The 17,658-nt window shown below is 39.0% G+C and overlaps 1 protein-coding gene across 13 annotated transcripts in view; it reads left to right on the top strand.

The window, feature by feature from the left end:
- CBLB (Cbl proto-oncogene B) overlaps nt 1–9,497 on the top strand; it is a 230,527-nt gene extending 221,030 nt beyond the window's left edge. For 9 of the 13 annotated variants that reach the window (XM_023754937.1, XM_023754938.1, XM_023754934.1 and 6 more), the window contains one exon: nt 5,525–9,199. In XM_023754937.1, the coding sequence (XP_023610705.1) occupies nt 5,525–5,784 (260 nt within the window). In that variant the 3' untranslated portion in view covers nt 5,785–9,199. Of the gene's footprint in view, nt 1–5,524 lie in introns of all 13 variants that reach the window. The other 4 variants (XM_023754943.1, XM_023754944.1, XM_023754946.1 and 1 more) reach the window with 1 other exon arrangement.
- Nucleotides 9,498–17,658: the final 8,161 nt, after the last annotated feature.

Below are 17,658 nucleotides of genomic sequence, written 5' to 3'. Positions count from 1 at the left end.
CCCTTGACTGGAATCGAACCTGGGACCCTTCAGTCTGTAGGCCGACACTCTATCCACTGAGCCAAACTGGCTAGGGCCCTTTTCTTTTTTATCATAGTCCACTTAAAGGCCTTTTTAGTCCTTTTTTCTACTCCTCAATCCTGCCCCACTCTGCAGTAATGAAAGTTTATTACCACAGATATACTAGATATACTACATATTTTTATGTACTGTGGCTCTTCAGAGGGCCGCAACCCAAAGGATCTATGATTGTCCCTCAAGGATCAATTTTTGCCCTGTAGGGGTTGATAGTGCTCTCATTTAAAATGCATGATACACAGTACTCATTCAAGGGATTCTTCTAATCGTGTTGTCATCAGTTTAATTCCCATGCTATTCATGACTTTATGACTCTCTGCTCTTTAATAGACTCAGAAAATGAAAATTAAATCAAGATTTACCCTTAAATTATTGCTTCTAAAATCTTTCTCCACACCAAATAGTTAACTCTGAACAACACAGGCAGTAAGGCTCTAACTAAAAGTGGACAATCACATGCAGGAAATTGCTTCAGTCAGTTTAATCTAAAAAATATATGTAAATTTTGCATTTTACTTATTGGTACACCTGTATTCATTTCAGTATTAAAAACTATTAACAATCTCACATCCTTGAGTAAAACTGGTGCTCCAGGAAAATGTACTATTTATATCCACATATTCTTGCACTTATTTTGATGTTACTATTGCTCATAGGAGTTAAAAGTACTCTGAGCATGGACAACAGCTCTAGAGTAAACACATGCCCTTTCAATAACTGTTTTTAAGGATGATCTTTATTCAGGTACAGAAATTCCCATGGAGTTGGTAAAATTCCATCAGGCCATGTACTCCAAAACTACACTATCATAACTCAGGGAACTGTGAGATAGCTATATCTTCTGTGTCATTGCTTCCTTCTCCTACCCACACACTCTAAAGCGAATGAGGACCTGCTGTCTCCTACCATTAGACATTGTGAAAAAGAACAGTGGGTACAGTGAAGGCTGTTTATGAGCTTTGGGAAGAAATGTGTCAAAAAAGAGATTCATTTAAGTAATTTGTTCTAATGATCAGCATGGAAATGGTCTGCCTCTTTTTAAAAAAAAAAAAAAACAGCTTTCCCTATTCAGGTTGTAGGATATTTTGCTTAAGATCTTGTTTAAAAGCTTTCTACAGAAGTGTGCACTCACAAAAAATGGCATGTTTTTATCCTCTTCCACACCTCTGACATTCCTCTTAATAGTAATTGCTGTTTTCAGTGTAGCAGTGATCACTGTAAATGTGAACTCATCGTCCTTTCTTTTTCATCATCTCCTCAGCACATACACCGAACATTACATTAATTAATTCACATTCTACCTGACTGGGAAGGGACAAGTAATAACTCTAAAAATGGAGACACAGGCGTAGATTTGGAGAATGAGAATTGTAAAAGTAAATTGCTTAAATCAGAGTTACTCAATACCTTAGAGGCCATACTGAGATGCATCTAACCAAAACAGCCAAACAAAATAATTATGATATTCAAAATTGAATAAAATATTCAGTGACAAGTAGAAATTCATAAATATGTAGTATATCTAGTATATCTTTGGTAATAAATAACAACAGGTGGTAAAAATTTGCAACAAAGATTCCATTTTTCCATTTGTAGGCTCTAATACATGATACAGTTCAACCTCTGGGCACTTGTAAGATTCTGAAGAGTTATCAGCACAGTTTGGGGGAAATAGATTTTGAGTTAGGCCAATGAGGGCTGGGATCTATGAGTTTTGGATTTAAAAGGGAAATCCATGTATTGAAAAAATATTTGCTTCAATAAGGTTTTATTTTTATTAAAATGTCTTCAAAATCTGTCAGGACTCATTCCAGAACGGGTTTAAATCATTTTCTCTAGTTGATATTTCCAATATAGTTTGTGTGCAAAAATAAAATACCAATTCCAGAATGAGAGACCTTCACTACTCTAACTAGAGATTTGATTTAATTGTAGTGTGTATGTGCAAGTGTTTTTTCCTTGCTAACTTAGGTTTCCTAAATTATGCTTACTGCTTATTTTTACAAGCAAAGAATAGTTTTCTCTTAAATAAAATTAGTCATTGGAATTTCATTGCATTTGGCCAGTATTCATTAGAGCAGCCTCACAGAGTGGATAGGTTTCCTGGAGATTTTTAATAGGCGCATCTACCACGATCAAAGATACATACGTTTATTAAGTCTAAAAGCTCTAAATCGTAAGACTTCACTGCCAGTTACCCTATTTGATGCGACTCTGTCTGCCTTCCTGCACTACTTTAGCAGTACATACACATAGCTGTTCTTTCCACAGGTGTTTGACATTCTTGTGCCCTTCTTAGTATTTTGGACAGAAACACAATAACAATAGTAGAAAAAATCTTAGAAAATTATCAGCAGAATACAAGGAATTTAGACTTGATTTATGTCTAGGTACTTTTCTCAGTTAAATCAGAACAGAGATTTCAATGTATAAATTCTGTGGTAATTGATTAAAGGAAGGCCTGTTAGAATTTCTAATAGTTTTTTTGGAAATGATTAGAAGCAAAGTATAATTTATTGTTCATGTCTGCATAACATAATGGAAATACTTAATAGAAAAATAAATGGAACCTCAAAACACAGTAAACAATGCAATTTAGCAGACCATAAATATTTGAGATATTTAGTTACAGCAAGAAACAATACAGACTTAGCAAGAACCAAAAATTAATGTGTTCTTTTATATGAGCAGAATTTAATAAGCTTTACCTACCACTGTAATATTTTTTCAAACGAAGCATTATCTTATAAGAAAGAAAAAAATTAAAAACAAGACTATTATCCAGTTTGGTATGGAACCAAATATTTTCATCTTGGATGCTTTTATGTATGTTATATAGATACTAAGAGGCCCAGTACACGAATTCATGCACCAGTGGGGGCCCTCGACCTGGCCTGCGGGATCAGGCCGAAACCAGCTCTCCAACATCCCCCAAGGGGTCCCGGGTTGCAAGAGGGCACACACCAGGCCGAGGGACCCCACTGGTGGATGATCGGGGCAGGGAAGGGATGCAGGAGGTTGGCCAGCCAGGGCGGGATCACTGGAGGGCTCCAGGGCGTGCCCAGCCCATCTTTCTCAGTCCTGATCAACCGGACCCCAGCAGCAAAGCTAACCTACCGGTCAGAGCGTCTGCCCACTGGTGGTCAGTGCACATCATAGCAACTGGTCAACCGGTCAACTGTTTGCCCCCTAGTGGTCAGTGCATGTCATAGCGAGCGGTTGAGCGGCTTTAGCATATCCTTAGCATATTACACTTTGATTGGTTGAATGGATGACCAGACACTTAGCATATTACGCCTTGATTGGTTGAACGGATGACCAGACACTTAGCATATTAGGCTTTTATTATATAGGATTGCTAGAACTGTGAATGGGATGATGTTTTTTGCAAGTTATCTTCTCATATAAAAATATCATACTTAGAAAAATATGAAATAAGGTATTAGATAATATTTTATGATTTAGATTTTATTATTGAAAATATCTACTTATAGTATCTCCTAAAGCACTGGGAAATGTGGCGAGGCAGCAGAGACTGGGAGGGGATAAGATGGGGGCAGGCGGCAAGAGGCATAGGGGTCCTAGCCTCACCGTCCTCGTTTACTTAACCATGTTCTTGAATTTATCACTTGGCATTTGTGTATGCTCTAAGAAGAAAAAAGGTAAATAAACATTGATGTCTACATAGTGTTTTATGGCTTAAATTTGACAATTTTTATTGTAATATTTTAAAAATTCTAGGCATCTCAATTAAAGTACCAAATATAGATACATGGAAATCCATGAAAGAGTATACAGCCCTCTCAAGTTGCCAGCCCATGCCCTGGTGATGTGTATGGGGTGGTGGCCTGTAATTTTCTTTTGTCTTACTAAAATTACTCTCCACTTGTAGACACCAATGTCATTTGGTTTAACTGAGAGAAACTATTATCATCAGGGGACTGATCTGGAACCCAACTGGCCCTTGCTAATGTTTTGGCCGGCTTTGCTTTTTCTCAAGCAAAACTTCCTATATTGGAATCTGGATAAAGTATTTGAGCAAAGTACTTCTGTTCAACCTATTAACTAGCAGTAGACTCAAGGCATCTACATTTTCTTTTTATTTCCACCCCTCCGCCTGGGATCAGTAAGGCATCACTTTATAGCATTATTAACTTGAAATATCAGACAGGCAAAGACAGTACAAACATGTTTCTCAGAGCAGTGCTGCTGTGACATGGGTGGGATGGAGGGCCAGGTGGGGTGTTCTGTAGGAATGTTTGTGAGCTTGTAACAGACTTTCATCTAGTAGACACTTCCTCCATCTAGTAAATAAGGATGCGCTATGTTGCCAGAGTAAAAGCCTGTCTTTTTCAGGCAAGGTTTTTCCTTCTATATCTCTTACTTCGTAAAGCTTGAAGAATAATATGTGGAATTGGAAATAAATTTGTGTTAAACATAGGGACAATGTAACCTACCCTACAATCTATCCTATATAATAAGAGCCTAATATGCTAAGTGTCCAATCGTCTGGTCATCCTTTCAACCAATCAAAGCATAATATACTAATGATATGCTAAGGCCACTCAACCACTCGCTATGGTGTGCACTGACCACCAGGGGACAGACAGTTGACCAGTCGCTATGACGTACACTGACCACCAGAGGGCAGATGCTCTGACCAGTAGGTTAGCTTGCTGTTGGGGTCCGGCTGATCGGGACAGGCGAGATATGCCCTGGAGCCCTCCCGTGGCCCCTCCAGGGCTGGCCAACCTCTAGCATCCCTCCCTGGCCCCGATTGTGCACCGGTGGGGTCCCTCAGCCTGGCCTGCACCCTCTAGTAATCTGGGACCCCTCAGGGGATGTCAGAGAGCCAGTTTCGGCTCAATCCCGCAGTTCAGGCCAAGGGACCCCACTGGTGCAAGAATTCGTGCACCGGGCCTCTAGTGTGTGTGTGTGTGTGTGTGTGTGTGTGTAAATAAAAGCCTAAGCGACTAGCCGACCAGCTGGTAGCTGTGACACGCACTGACCACCAGGGGGCAGACGCTCAATGCAGGAGTGGAAACCACAGGCATGGAAATGTAGAATAGAGTGATGAATCTCAGAGGGAAGGGGGTGGGGGGAGGGCGGGAAGAGATTAACCAAAGATCTTATATGGATACTAGAGGCCCGGTGCATGGATTCGTGCACCAGTGGGGTCCCTCAGCCTGGCCTGTGGGGATCGGGCCAAAACCAGTTCTCTGTCATGCCCCAAGGCATCCCAGATTGCACTAGGGTGCAGGCCAGGCCAAGGGACTCCATCAGTGCACGAATCCATGCACCGAGCCTCTAGTAGTGTATATAAAAAAAAAAGTTTAGTTGTAGAGAAAATGAAAAAGATTTTCATATAAAATGAGATCATACTAATGTTTATGTCTTTCCTTTTATCTCATTATCTAAATGATGCTTCTCTTTAAAATCTACACAGATGGTTCACAAGCACCAGCCAGACCTCCTAAACCACGACCCCGAAGGACTGCACCAGAAATCCACCACAGAAAACCCCACGGGCCCGAGGCAGCATTGGAAAATGTCGATGCAAAAATTGCAAAACTAATGGGAGAGGGTTATGCATTTGAAGAGGTGAAGAGAGCCTTAGAGATAGCGCAGAATAATGTTGAAGTGGCCCGTAGCATCCTCCGGGAATTTGCCTTCCCCCCTCCAGTCTCCCCACGTCTGAATCTATAGCAGCCAGGACTGTCACCATCCTCATGTCAAGCAATTGGTGCATATTCCAGGAGCATGGAAAGGAGAGACGTGCAGTGGAATTGGAGAAAGAAGGTGTCTCCTCTTCACGTGGCTTCTTGAAGGGCCTAGAAGAGCTGCTTCTCCGAAGACAGCTGCTTGCTCAGGATGGCCACAGCTGCGGCTTCTTTATTTTTGCTAGCCATACTTTTAAATCAGGGTTGAACTGACAAAAAAAAATAATTTAAAGACGTTTACTTCCCTTGAACTTTGAATCTGTGAAATGCTTTTCCTTGTTTACAAGTTGTCGAAGTTGCAGTTTGTTTTTAGTTTTGTTTTTTTTATACTTGTACTGTGTTCTTGACGGACCCTTTGTTGAGCGGTCAGGTCTGCTGTAACATTTCCCACCAACTCCCTTGCTGTCCACACCAAACAACTAAGTCACATATTCACTTTGGTTTCTCCCCTCAGACCTCATCCCCACCAACTGCATCTCTCCCATTTACAAGATGCTTTAAAGGTTCTGATTTTCAACATATCAAACTAATGCAAAAAAAAAAAGTGTGTGGCCTTCACTACTGAGTCTTCTTTTGGAAACCATTGTTGTGAGATGGGGAAAATCTGAATGTATAAAGCATTTTTTTTTTGCCAGTGAACTGCCTTTTATAAAGTGTTTTCATATAACATAGAGGAGCTTCCCTTTTTAGTCTAAGTTTTGGGATCTTAATCTTTATTCTCATCTTTGTCATCCCAAGGGTGTCACGACTATAAAAACCTGAACTATTTGAAAGCAACTACCTGCAAAGGTGGGGGAAATACTCTCACACATGACAATGTGTATAGAACTTGTATAATGAAGTCCCCTGATATGTATGCCTGAATCACTGTGAGGCATGCTGTCTCCCCAAAATACGCTCATGAATTTCAGGTAAAATTATGGTCATACCTCTCCCAAGTAGAGTGAAGGTCATTTCTTATTTGAGTGATTACACTCTGGTACCTAACAGGTTTAGGATCCAGTTCATTTTGCAGTGGAAACATTAAATCTTTGATGCACTGTTAAGTGCTAATGCTACTGTGGCAATTTTTTTGTTTTATTTTGTATTTTGGGTGTTTTGGGTGTTTTTTTTGCAAAATTCTTAGTAATTTTCTCTTTGCAATCAAATTACAATTCATATTAAATTTGTAAATTCATTCATTGCTTCACAATGCTCCATCCAGTCAGGTGAAAGAAATGTATAGTTTTGCCTTTTTTTTTTTTTTTGCAATATGGAGGTTGGTTCTTCAGAAACGGTGTTGATACTTTTAATAACGCTACAAATATTTATTGTGCATCTGTGATGCGATCAGCACTGTTTTTAAAGCACAAACTGTTGCAAGCTGATTTCAGTTTGATTCTTTATCTGCGCTTTTGATGGTAAAAGTCTCTCTAATGGACAAAGCCTAGAAGGTTTCCATCAAAGCTTCAGAATTTTCAGGCAATCTGCTTTTTTTTTATTCTTTCCTAATGACAAGTTAGTGGAGAAATGAGACAAAACCAAGTCTGTGTAAAGTATCTGAACCACAGAAGGTGTTCTAAATACAGACTAATTGCAGGATTGTGCATGCTTCTCCCACTCCGTAACTTGACACACAATGCGATGTAAAAAGATGCATCGGATGGTGAGCCGCTCTTCAGGACGTGAAAGGACACAACCAAACATCTAGCAGGTCCCATGGAAAGTAATGCTGTTGAAGACATGTAGTGACCTGGAGGGGAACTGATGCGCTCCTTGCAAAGTGACACCTGCCCTCACCTGACAGTTTCACTGTCCTGATGTGAGGTCCTTGAGGAATCACACGCCTTGGATAGTTTGTGCTTGTGTTTTAATTTCTTCAGGTGATTCTGAGCCGATAGATGTCCCTGGAAGGGGATTTTTAATTTGCCTTAGATATTCTTCCTGTGAGTTTGGTATATGACTGCAGTTTTCTTACACCTTTAAAAATTATATTGGCTAATTCTCCATTGCTTTATGAACTCCATGTTATGTCATCATGGTTTTTCAGTTATTTCATCAGTTTTGGATGTCACATGAGACTAGCACTGTATTTTGGGCTTTATGACTTGCTGATCATAGGTACAGTTTAAAATCTAAAAGTTGCCACTTTATTGTGATAACATTGTTATGACAGTCTTAATAGATTAGGGAATGATACAAAATACAAATGTTAGAAAACAGTACATTCTCAAATAATGTGAATAATGTGAACATTTCAAGTGAGAATTAGAAAAAAAGGAGACTTATGGAAATATAGTAAATTAGACTGGAAATTTTTTTTAAAAATGTATTTTACTAACTTCCACCAAAATCTCTACATCTTATACTCAATAGCAACCATTGGTTTGTCATTAAAAAGAATGAATCAAAAACTTGTACAGAATGGAATGAAAAGACAAAACTTTCTATCAAAAACTGTCATGAAAAGCCCATTGCTACCTATTACTTATGACTTACCAAACTCCAAGAAAAATTTTTGAGGAAAGAATTAAACCCAAATATTTTTAATTATAAAGTGATTGCCCATTAATGGTTGATAATGATCCCAACTTGGTTTTACTGTGATCCAAAAAGTTAGGCATTCCTCACATTTCTCCAAGACTTGGTAGTATGATTAATTTTTTTAGCTGGTATGCTATATTATCCCTCATATTTAAAACAAATCATGGACAGCATTAACCTGCTCTCCCCCATTCCCCAACATGTTCTAGGGGTAAAAGTATTTATCCTCAATGGTAGTCAAGTATATTAATTTCCATAAATTTATTTCCCCACAATGTCTGTCATATCCTGGCCAGGTTTTCTGAAATTGAATCAGAGCAGTGCTTCTTTCCACAAAGATGACCTTGGCCACATTGCAAATAGTCTTAATATAGACTCCCAGTTGCAACTTCAAAGGGCCAATTTTTAAACATTTCACACACAAGAACACAACGATTCTTCATAATGTGAATTTCCTTTGTAGTTTCAGAAGCATTTCCTACAGTTTGGACATGATTCCTCCCCAATTTTCAACTGAAAGCTTTAATTTGCACTGAATTATAATTCTGTTTAAAATTCTAATTATTTCTCTTAAGCTGACAGATTTGGAAGCAAATTATGGCATGTTTTCAACAATACAGGTACTACCTGTTAACCTGGAATTTTAGTGCTTCTAGGAAAAGTTTCCAGAAAAAGCAATAGAATGAAGGGTTTTCTTCCCAATTACTATTTTATTTTTTAAATGCCTTTTTAAAAAATTTGTCTAATGTGGCAAAATAGTTATGTGTTCAATTAATTTATATTTTATTCATCCTTTTTCAATTCTGGTTATTATGTAAACTCAAGTACTTTATCTGTTCTTTTAAGGTATTTTATAAAATTAATGTTAACTAAATGCAGAATTGGTATGTTCTTTTCAAATGAACACACACATTTCTTTCAGAGCATTTCTATGTTGTAATTTGTCTTCTTCATGTTAAGCAAAAGACATTTAAGAGCTGATTGGACAAAGTAATGCAAAGTACCCATTCCATATCATTATTTTAAGATATTTAAGATATACAGTTCCATGTCTTAGAACTGAAAGTCAAAGTTATATTAAGCTCCCAAGTAAGAAATACATATCTGGGAAAGACTGAAGGATGACATACCATATAATTGATAATTCCTAATCAACAATAACATCTGTTCTCTAAATTCTTGTGTGTTTTTTAATAACTTGTTCCTGGACAGTATATAGTGAGGAGGAAACAATGGGGATAAAATAACAATATGAATAACTTTTAAAATCAAGAACCATAGCAGAATGTTGTGAAAGTAATTGGTACATGCAAAATCCCATGCATAGTAGTAATAATTATACCCTCAAAGCACATAGAATTAAATGGGAGCTATACATTAGCAAGTAATTCTATGTAATAAAAGCCTAATATGCTAAGTGTCTGGTCAGCCAGTCTGCTGTTCAACCATTCAAAGCATAATATGCTAATGATATGCTAAGGCTGCTCAACCGCTTGCTATGAGGTCCACTGACTACCATGGGGCAGATGCTCCGACCAGTAGGTTAGCTTGCTGCTGGGGTACGGCCAATCAGGACTGAGTGAGATGGGCCGGACATGCCCTGGAGCCCTCCCGCAGTCCCTCCCCAGCTGGCCAACCTCCTGCGTCCCTCCCCAGCCCTGATCATGCACAGGTGGGATCCCTCGACCTGGCCTGTGCCCTCTCGCAATTCAGGACCCCCTCGGGATGTCAGAGAGCTGGTTTTGGCCCAATCCTGCAGGCCAGGCCGAGGGACCCCACTGGGGCACGAATTCGTGCACTGGGCCTCTAGTTCCAATATAATAAATACTATACATAATTTATCACATTGTAATGGAATTCTGAGCTTACCATAAGTGCTTAAGAACTTTTATTTGGCCTTTACTATATATATGGAACTTAGTATTAAAACATTTAATTCTTTCAATTACCATCATGCCTCATCTAGGACAGGGATGAAAGCAGGGTGTGATACATCTCTTTTGGAAAGTTTGGCAAATGATAAGGCTGAATAGCATTTTGTCAGCCTAAAAGAGGAGCTAGGTTTTTTTTGGTTGTTATGAAAGAACTCCAAAAGTAAAGCTTTTCAACTAGGAATATCACACATAATGAAAATACTGTTATTTAGGCAAAAGCAGGAAGTAGTGGGATCTGAGGAACACAGAAGAGCCTGGAGAGGGTATATGTAGGGGAAGGGGAAGGACAGTGTAGACCAGTGGACACCAACCTTTCAGACCTCACGGACCACCAGTGGTCCACGGACCTCTGGCTGGCGACTGCTGGTGTAGACCACTCTACAATCCAAGGAACCATGGGATCAGGAAATACTTGCTAGAAGTCAGAGATGACATTACCATGAAAACACCAGAGGAATTAGGGTGTGCCATGTTAATGATAATCAGGAAACAGGCTAAAGATTTAATTTTTATGCCTCTTCTTCATGTATCTTTTGTTTGATTTTCAAGGCAAACCTGGGAAATATTCTTAATTATCTGTTTTTACTTCTTTTTCATCCTGACTACCACTACCATCTTTTGGATCTGAATTATGACTCCCTAAAATATTAGTCTCTAACTGACCTCTATTGCTCTAATGAAAGACAGAATGAAGTTTCTGAAATTCAAATCCAATGTTACTTCTCGACCTAAAGCACTTAATGGCTTTCTATTGTAGGGATTCCTTCTCTGCATTCCTCTTTATACTTACTTCCCAGCCTAGCCCCTCTTCACTTATGAGCTTGCAACTGCCCAGATGTGCTCTTGTCTTTGTACATGTTACTACTTCTGACCCTTTCCCTTTTCCAGGCAGGTCAACTCTTTTTCTTTAAAACCAGCTCAATCACTGGCTCTGTGAAGCATTTCCTATCTTGCCCCACATTTGAGATGAGCATGGCATCTTTTATGTTTCACAGCACCAATCTCATAACACTTCATGTGTGATTTTGCAATGACTTCATTCCATAGATGGTCCAACTACACTGAACTTCTATAGTAGAAAAAGCAAGTCTAATTTATGTCTGTCCCATACTCCTAATAGTGAGCCCAGCACATAGTACACAATAAAGTGTTTCAAGTAAATGAAAATTGCACATTTATAGTAAAGAGCAAGTAATGGAAACAATCTCGAGTTACTTGTGTGGAATAGCATTTGTGAACCTGCTTTCTTTACCCATGGCCTAGAAGATCAATAAGCCCACTCACTAATGTGATTATAGTAGATGCCTTAATTTTGTTGTCACTATTTGGATTGGTAGCAAAAATCCCACCTAATAATAGACAAACATGGTAATTGACCGTACCTTCGCTACACCTCCCATTGGCTAAACAGCGAGATATGCAAATTAATTGCCAACAAAGATGGTGGCTAATTTGCATACTGCAGGAAGGGCGGGACAGCGCAAGCCGCCAGCACAAGCCACCATCCAGGCCCCCATGTGCAACCCCAGAAGCCACCTGCCTGCCGCCCCTGTGATCGGATCCAGTCCCGGGGGCTGCAGGCCAGCCCCGGAAGCCCCAGAAGCTGCCTGCCTGCACTGCCACCCCCATGATCAGATCCAGTCCCGGGGGCCACAGGCCGGCCCCAGAAGCCCCAGCAGCCGCCTGATATGGTAGTAATTCTATCAGTAAGCACTCTGAAAGTCAGTGGCATAAATGCACCAATTAAAAGATAGATTATGAGGGTGAATCAAAAACAAAACCCACTTTAAATATAAAGACACATATAGATTAAAAGTAAATGAATTAAGCTGCAGCCTGTTTTGCTCAGTGGATAGAGCATTAGCCCGTGGACTGAAGGGTCCCAGGTTTGATTCCAGTCAAGGGCATGTACCTCAGTTGCTGGCTTGATCCCCAGTCCCTATCAGAGCATGTGCAGGAGGCAACCAATCAATGTGTCTCCCTTTCCCTTCACTCTCTCTAAAATTCAATGGAAAAATATCCTTGGGTGAAGATTAACAAAAACAAAGTAAATGGATTAAGTAACATTAAAGAGATTATAAGAAAAATATATTCCAAATTTTGTTAGTTGTATAATGGTTATGTTTAAATTATTAACACCTAAGAAATTGGGTGAAGGGTACATATAATATGCTGTAGTATTTTATAGGGTTTTTTTTTTACATGTATGAGATTATTTCAAATTAAAATATTAAAAAATTAAAAATTAATAAAATATTAATTGAAATGTATCTGCATTACATGAAAAATCTCCTAATTGCTTCTAGCATAATTTATTAAATTGTGCTAAAATTTACAAGGGTTCAATTAAAAAATATCTTAATTCTAAATGATATAATAGAAAATATATAATAGTGCAGTTATAAGCACTTACCTGAAAATAAAAATTTAAAGAAGGGAATAGCTAAAGAAAATATATGCACAACCCATGGACACAGACAACAGTATGGTGATGGCCAGAGAGAAGTGGGGGTCAAGAGCTGGGTAGAGGGGGTTAAAGGGGGGAAATAGGGACATCCCATATAATCCTATCTAATAATAGACAAACATGGTAATTAACCATACCTCCGACACGCTTCCCATTGGCTAATCAGGGCGATATGCAAATTAACTGCCAACCAAGATGGCGGCCGGCAGCCAGGCAGCTGAAGCGAACAGGAGGCTTGCTTGCTCCAGTGATGGAGGAAGCCAAGGTTCCACGCCTGCCGCTGCCGGCCTCTGAGCTGCACTCTAAGAAACAATGATGCAATTATAGAAGCTAAACAAACCCCAGAAACCTGCTTTCAGCCAGCCAGCCTCGGAGCTGGAGCTGCAACAGTGTTTCAATTATAGAAGCCAAAAAACCCAGATACCTGCTTTCAGCAGCTGAGGTCTCAGAGCTGGAGCCAAGCCTCAGAGCTAAAGCCAGCTCTCAGTTCCAGTGACAGCCATAGAAGGTAAATAAATCCCAGAATTAAAAAAAAAAGAAAAAAAGGAGAGGTTGGGAGCTTCAGTCACCCGCCAGCCTGAAAACAGCCCTCAGCCCCTCACCCAGACTGGCCAGGCACCCCAGTGGGGACCCCCACCCTGAAGGGGGTGTGACCAGCTGCAAACAGCCATCATCCCCTCATCCAGGCTGGCCAGGCACCCAAGCGGGACCCCACCCTGATCCAGGACACCCTGCAGGGCAAACCAGCCGGCCCCCACCCGTGCACCAGGCCTCTATCCTATATAGTAAAAGGGTAATATGCAAACTGACCCTAACAGCAGAATGACTGGGAATGACTGGTCACTATGACACACACTGACCACCAGGGGGCAGACGCTCAATGCAGGAGCTGCCCTCTGGTGGTCAGGGTGCTCTCACATGGGAGGAGCTCTGCTCAAGCCACAAGCCAGGCTGATGGCTGCCAGTACAGCAGTGGTGGTGGGAGCCTCTCCTGCCTCCTCAGAAGCGCTAAGGATGTCTGACTGCAGTTTAGGCCTGCTCCCCGCTGGCAAGTGGACATCCCCCAAGGCTGCCGGGCTGCCAGAGGGATGTCTGATTGCCAGCTTAGGCCCAATCCCTCAGGGAGCGGGCCTAAGCCAGCATGTGGTCATCCCCTGAGGGGTCCCAGACTGCGAGAGGGCACAGGCCAGGCTGAGGGACCCTCCTCCCCCCCGAGTGCACAAATTTTTGTGCACCGGGCCTCTAGTAATAATAATAAAGGGCTAATATGCACATTGACTGAATGGCAGAATGGCTGGTTGCTATGATGCGCACTGGTCACCAGGGGGCAGATGCTCAATGCAGGTGCTGCCCCTGGTGGTCAGTGCACTTCCATATGGGGATTGCCACTCAGCCAGAAGCTGGCTCATGGCTAGCCAGCGCAGAGGTGGTGGCAGGAGCCTCTCCCACCTCCGTGACAGCACTAAGAATGTCCAACTAATGGTTTAGGCCCAATCCCTTAGGGGTCTAAGCCTTTAGTCGGACATCCCCCAGGGGCCATGGCGGGAGGGGCTAGGCAGGGGCACGGATGATGGGCCAAGACCTGCCCCTGTGCCCACCGCAGCCTCGCAGCCCACAGTTCCTTTCAAGGTGCACAAAATCGTGCACGGGGACCCTAGTTTATCAATAATTACTTTAAATGTAAATGGACTAAATGCACCAATCAAAAGACAAGGTGGCTGAATAAAAACACATTATGTTGTCTACAAGAGACTCACTTGAGTTCAAAAGACACACAGACTGAATGTTAAGGATTGAAATAAGATATTTCAAGCTAATGGAAACAAACAAAATGGGGTAGCCATATTTACATTAGACAAAATATACTTTAAAACAAAAACTGTAACAAGAGACAAAGGGGCATTTTGTGGTGATAAAGGGATCAATCCATCAAGAGGATATAATTCTTGTAAATATCTATGCATGAGATGGCGGATCACCTAAATACATAAAGTAAATATTAATAGAAATAAAGAGAGGTCAACAGTAGTACAATAAAAGTAGGAAACTTTAATAACCCATTTACATCAATAGACAAATCATTCAGACAGAAATCAACAAGGAACAGTGGCCTTAAATGACACATTAGAGTAGATGGACTTAATAGATACTAAAGAATATTTCACCCCCCCACCACCAAAAAAAAAACACCAAAACACAGAAAATGCATTATTTTTAAGTGCATATAGAATATTTTCCAGGACAGATCACATGGTAGGCCACAAAACAAGCCTTAGTACATTTAAGAAGATTAAAATCATATCAAGCATCTTCTCCAATCACAATGTTATAAAACTAGAAAGCAATAACAAGAAGAAAAATGGTAAAATATGAATACATGGAGGCTAAAAAACATGCTACTAAACAATTAGTGTGTTTACAAAGAAATCTAAGAGGAAATCAAAAAATATTTTTAGACAAATGAAATAGAAACACAATGACCAAAAATCTTTATGACACAGCAAAAGCAGATTTAAGAGGGAAATTCACAGCAATATAAATAGGCCTACCTCAATAAACAGAAAAAAATCTCAAATAAACAATCTAATCTTACACCTAAAAGAAATAGAAAGATAAATATAAATAAAGTCCAAAGTAAGTAGAAGGAAGGATATAATAAAAATTAGAGCCAAAATAGTGAGAGAGACTACCAGTAAAAAGAACAAAAACAAACAAACAAAAAAGCCCAGAAAAGATCAATGAAAACTAAGAGACACTTATTTGAAAAGATTAAAAAAAAACAATTTGATAAACCTTTAGCCAGCCTCATCAAGAAATATGAGGAAGAGCCCTAAAAAATAAAATAAAAAAATAAAACAGGATAAGTGACAATCAGCACCATGGAAATACAAAGGATTACAAGAAAATGCTACAAACAATTATATACCAACAAAGCTTCCAAGACTGTACAAGAAAAAATATAAAATCTGAAGAGTGCAAATACCAGTGATAAAATTAAATCAGTAATCAAAAACTCCCATCAAACAGTCCTGGATCAGACGGATTCATGGGTGAATTTTACAAAAGATTAAAAGAATAAAGACACTATAAAAAGGAAATCACAAGCCAATATCTCCAATGAACATAGATATATAAATCTTCAATAAAATAGTAGTAAGCCAAATCCAGCAAAAGGAGTAAGCCAAATTCAGCAGTTTTTAAAAATGTCATGGTGTATGACATTAAAAATCATACTACCATGATTAAGTAGGATTTAGTTCTGAGATGCAAGGTTGGTTCAATATCTGCAAATGAATCAATATAATATACCATGTAAACAAAATGAAGGATAAAAATCATATGATAATTTCAATACATACAAAAAAAACATTGACAAAATCCAACATCCATTTATGATAAAAAAAAAAAATCTCAGCAAACTGGGGATGGAGGGCACACACTTCAACATAAAAAAAGGCTGTATATGACAAATACACAGCTAATATCATACACAACAGTGAAGACCTGAAAGCTTTATCTCTAAAATTAGGAGTAAGACTCTCTCCACTTATTTTCAAAAGAGTATTTGAAATCTTAGCCACAGCAATCAGAAAAAAAAAGAAAAAGAAAGAAAATACATCCACATTGGAAAGCAAGAAGTAAAACTTGTCATGATTTTCAGATGACATAATACTATATAGAAAACCCTCAAGATTCCACCAAAAAACTATTAGAATAAATGAATTCAGTAAAGTTGCAGGATAAAAGACTAATATTCAGAAATCTATTGCATTTTCTACACTAATAATGAACTATCCGTAATTGAAATTAAGAAAACAATCCCATTTACTATTACATCAAAAAAATAAAATAAAATACCTAATAATTTCACTAGGAGGTAAAAGACCTGTATTCAGAAAACTATAAAACACTGATGAAAGACATTGAAAAAGATACAAAAAAAGGAAGGATTTATCAAATTAATGGATTAGAAGGATAGTGTTCAAATGTCCATATTACCCAAAGCATTATATAGATTCAGTGCACTCTCTATCAATCTATCAATGGCATTTTTCACAGAACTAGAAAAAATAATTCTATAATTTATATGGGACCACAAAGACCCCAAATAGGAAAAGAAACATTGATTAGGTAACACCCTACCTGATTTCAAACTATACTACAAAGCTATAGTAATCAAAACAGTATGGTACTGGCACTAAAATAGACACATTTATTAATGAAACAGAATAGAGAGCACAGAAATAAACCAAGACCAAGATGGTCAGTTAATATATGACAAATGAAGCAAAAATATACAATGGGATAAAGACAATCTCTTCTCTAAATGGTGTTGGGAAATCAGACAGATACATGCAAACAAATGAAACTAGACTACTTTGTTTATAAAAATAAAAATAAACAAAGTTGATTAAAGACTTAAATGTAAGACCTGAAACCATAAAACTCCTAGAAGTAAACATAGGCAATAGAGTTTGACATTGGTCTTAGCAATATTCTTTTAGTTATGTCTCCTGGGGCAAAGACAATAAACAAATGGGACTGTATCAAACTAAAAAAAATTTTCACAGTGAAAGAAAACTTTATCAAAACAAAAAGTATTTGCAATGATATATCTGCTAAATGGTTAATATCTAAAATAGATAAAGAACTCATATAACTCAACTCCAAAAAACAATCCGATTACAAAATGGCTGAAGTAGCTAAACAGAAATTTTTCCGAGGAGGACATACAGATGGCCAACAGACACTTGAAAAGATATTCAATATCACTAATCATCAGGGGTGTGGCAATCAAAACCACAATGAGCTATCATATCACCTCACACCTGTCAGAATCCTATATAATAAAAGCCTAATATGCAAATTGCCCCCTCAACCGAGAGTTCAACCAGGAGTTTGACTGCTCACCATGACGTGTGCTAACCACCAGGGG

The sequence above is a fragment of the Myotis lucifugus genome, unplaced genomic scaffold, assembly GCF_000147115.1.
Source record: "Myotis lucifugus unplaced genomic scaffold, Myoluc2.0 scaffold_67, whole genome shotgun sequence".
Taxonomy (NCBI): Eukaryota; Metazoa; Chordata; class Mammalia; order Chiroptera; family Vespertilionidae; genus Myotis; species Myotis lucifugus.
Note: the sequence above shows the minus strand (reverse complement) of the source record. Positions and strands in the feature narration are given on the sequence as shown.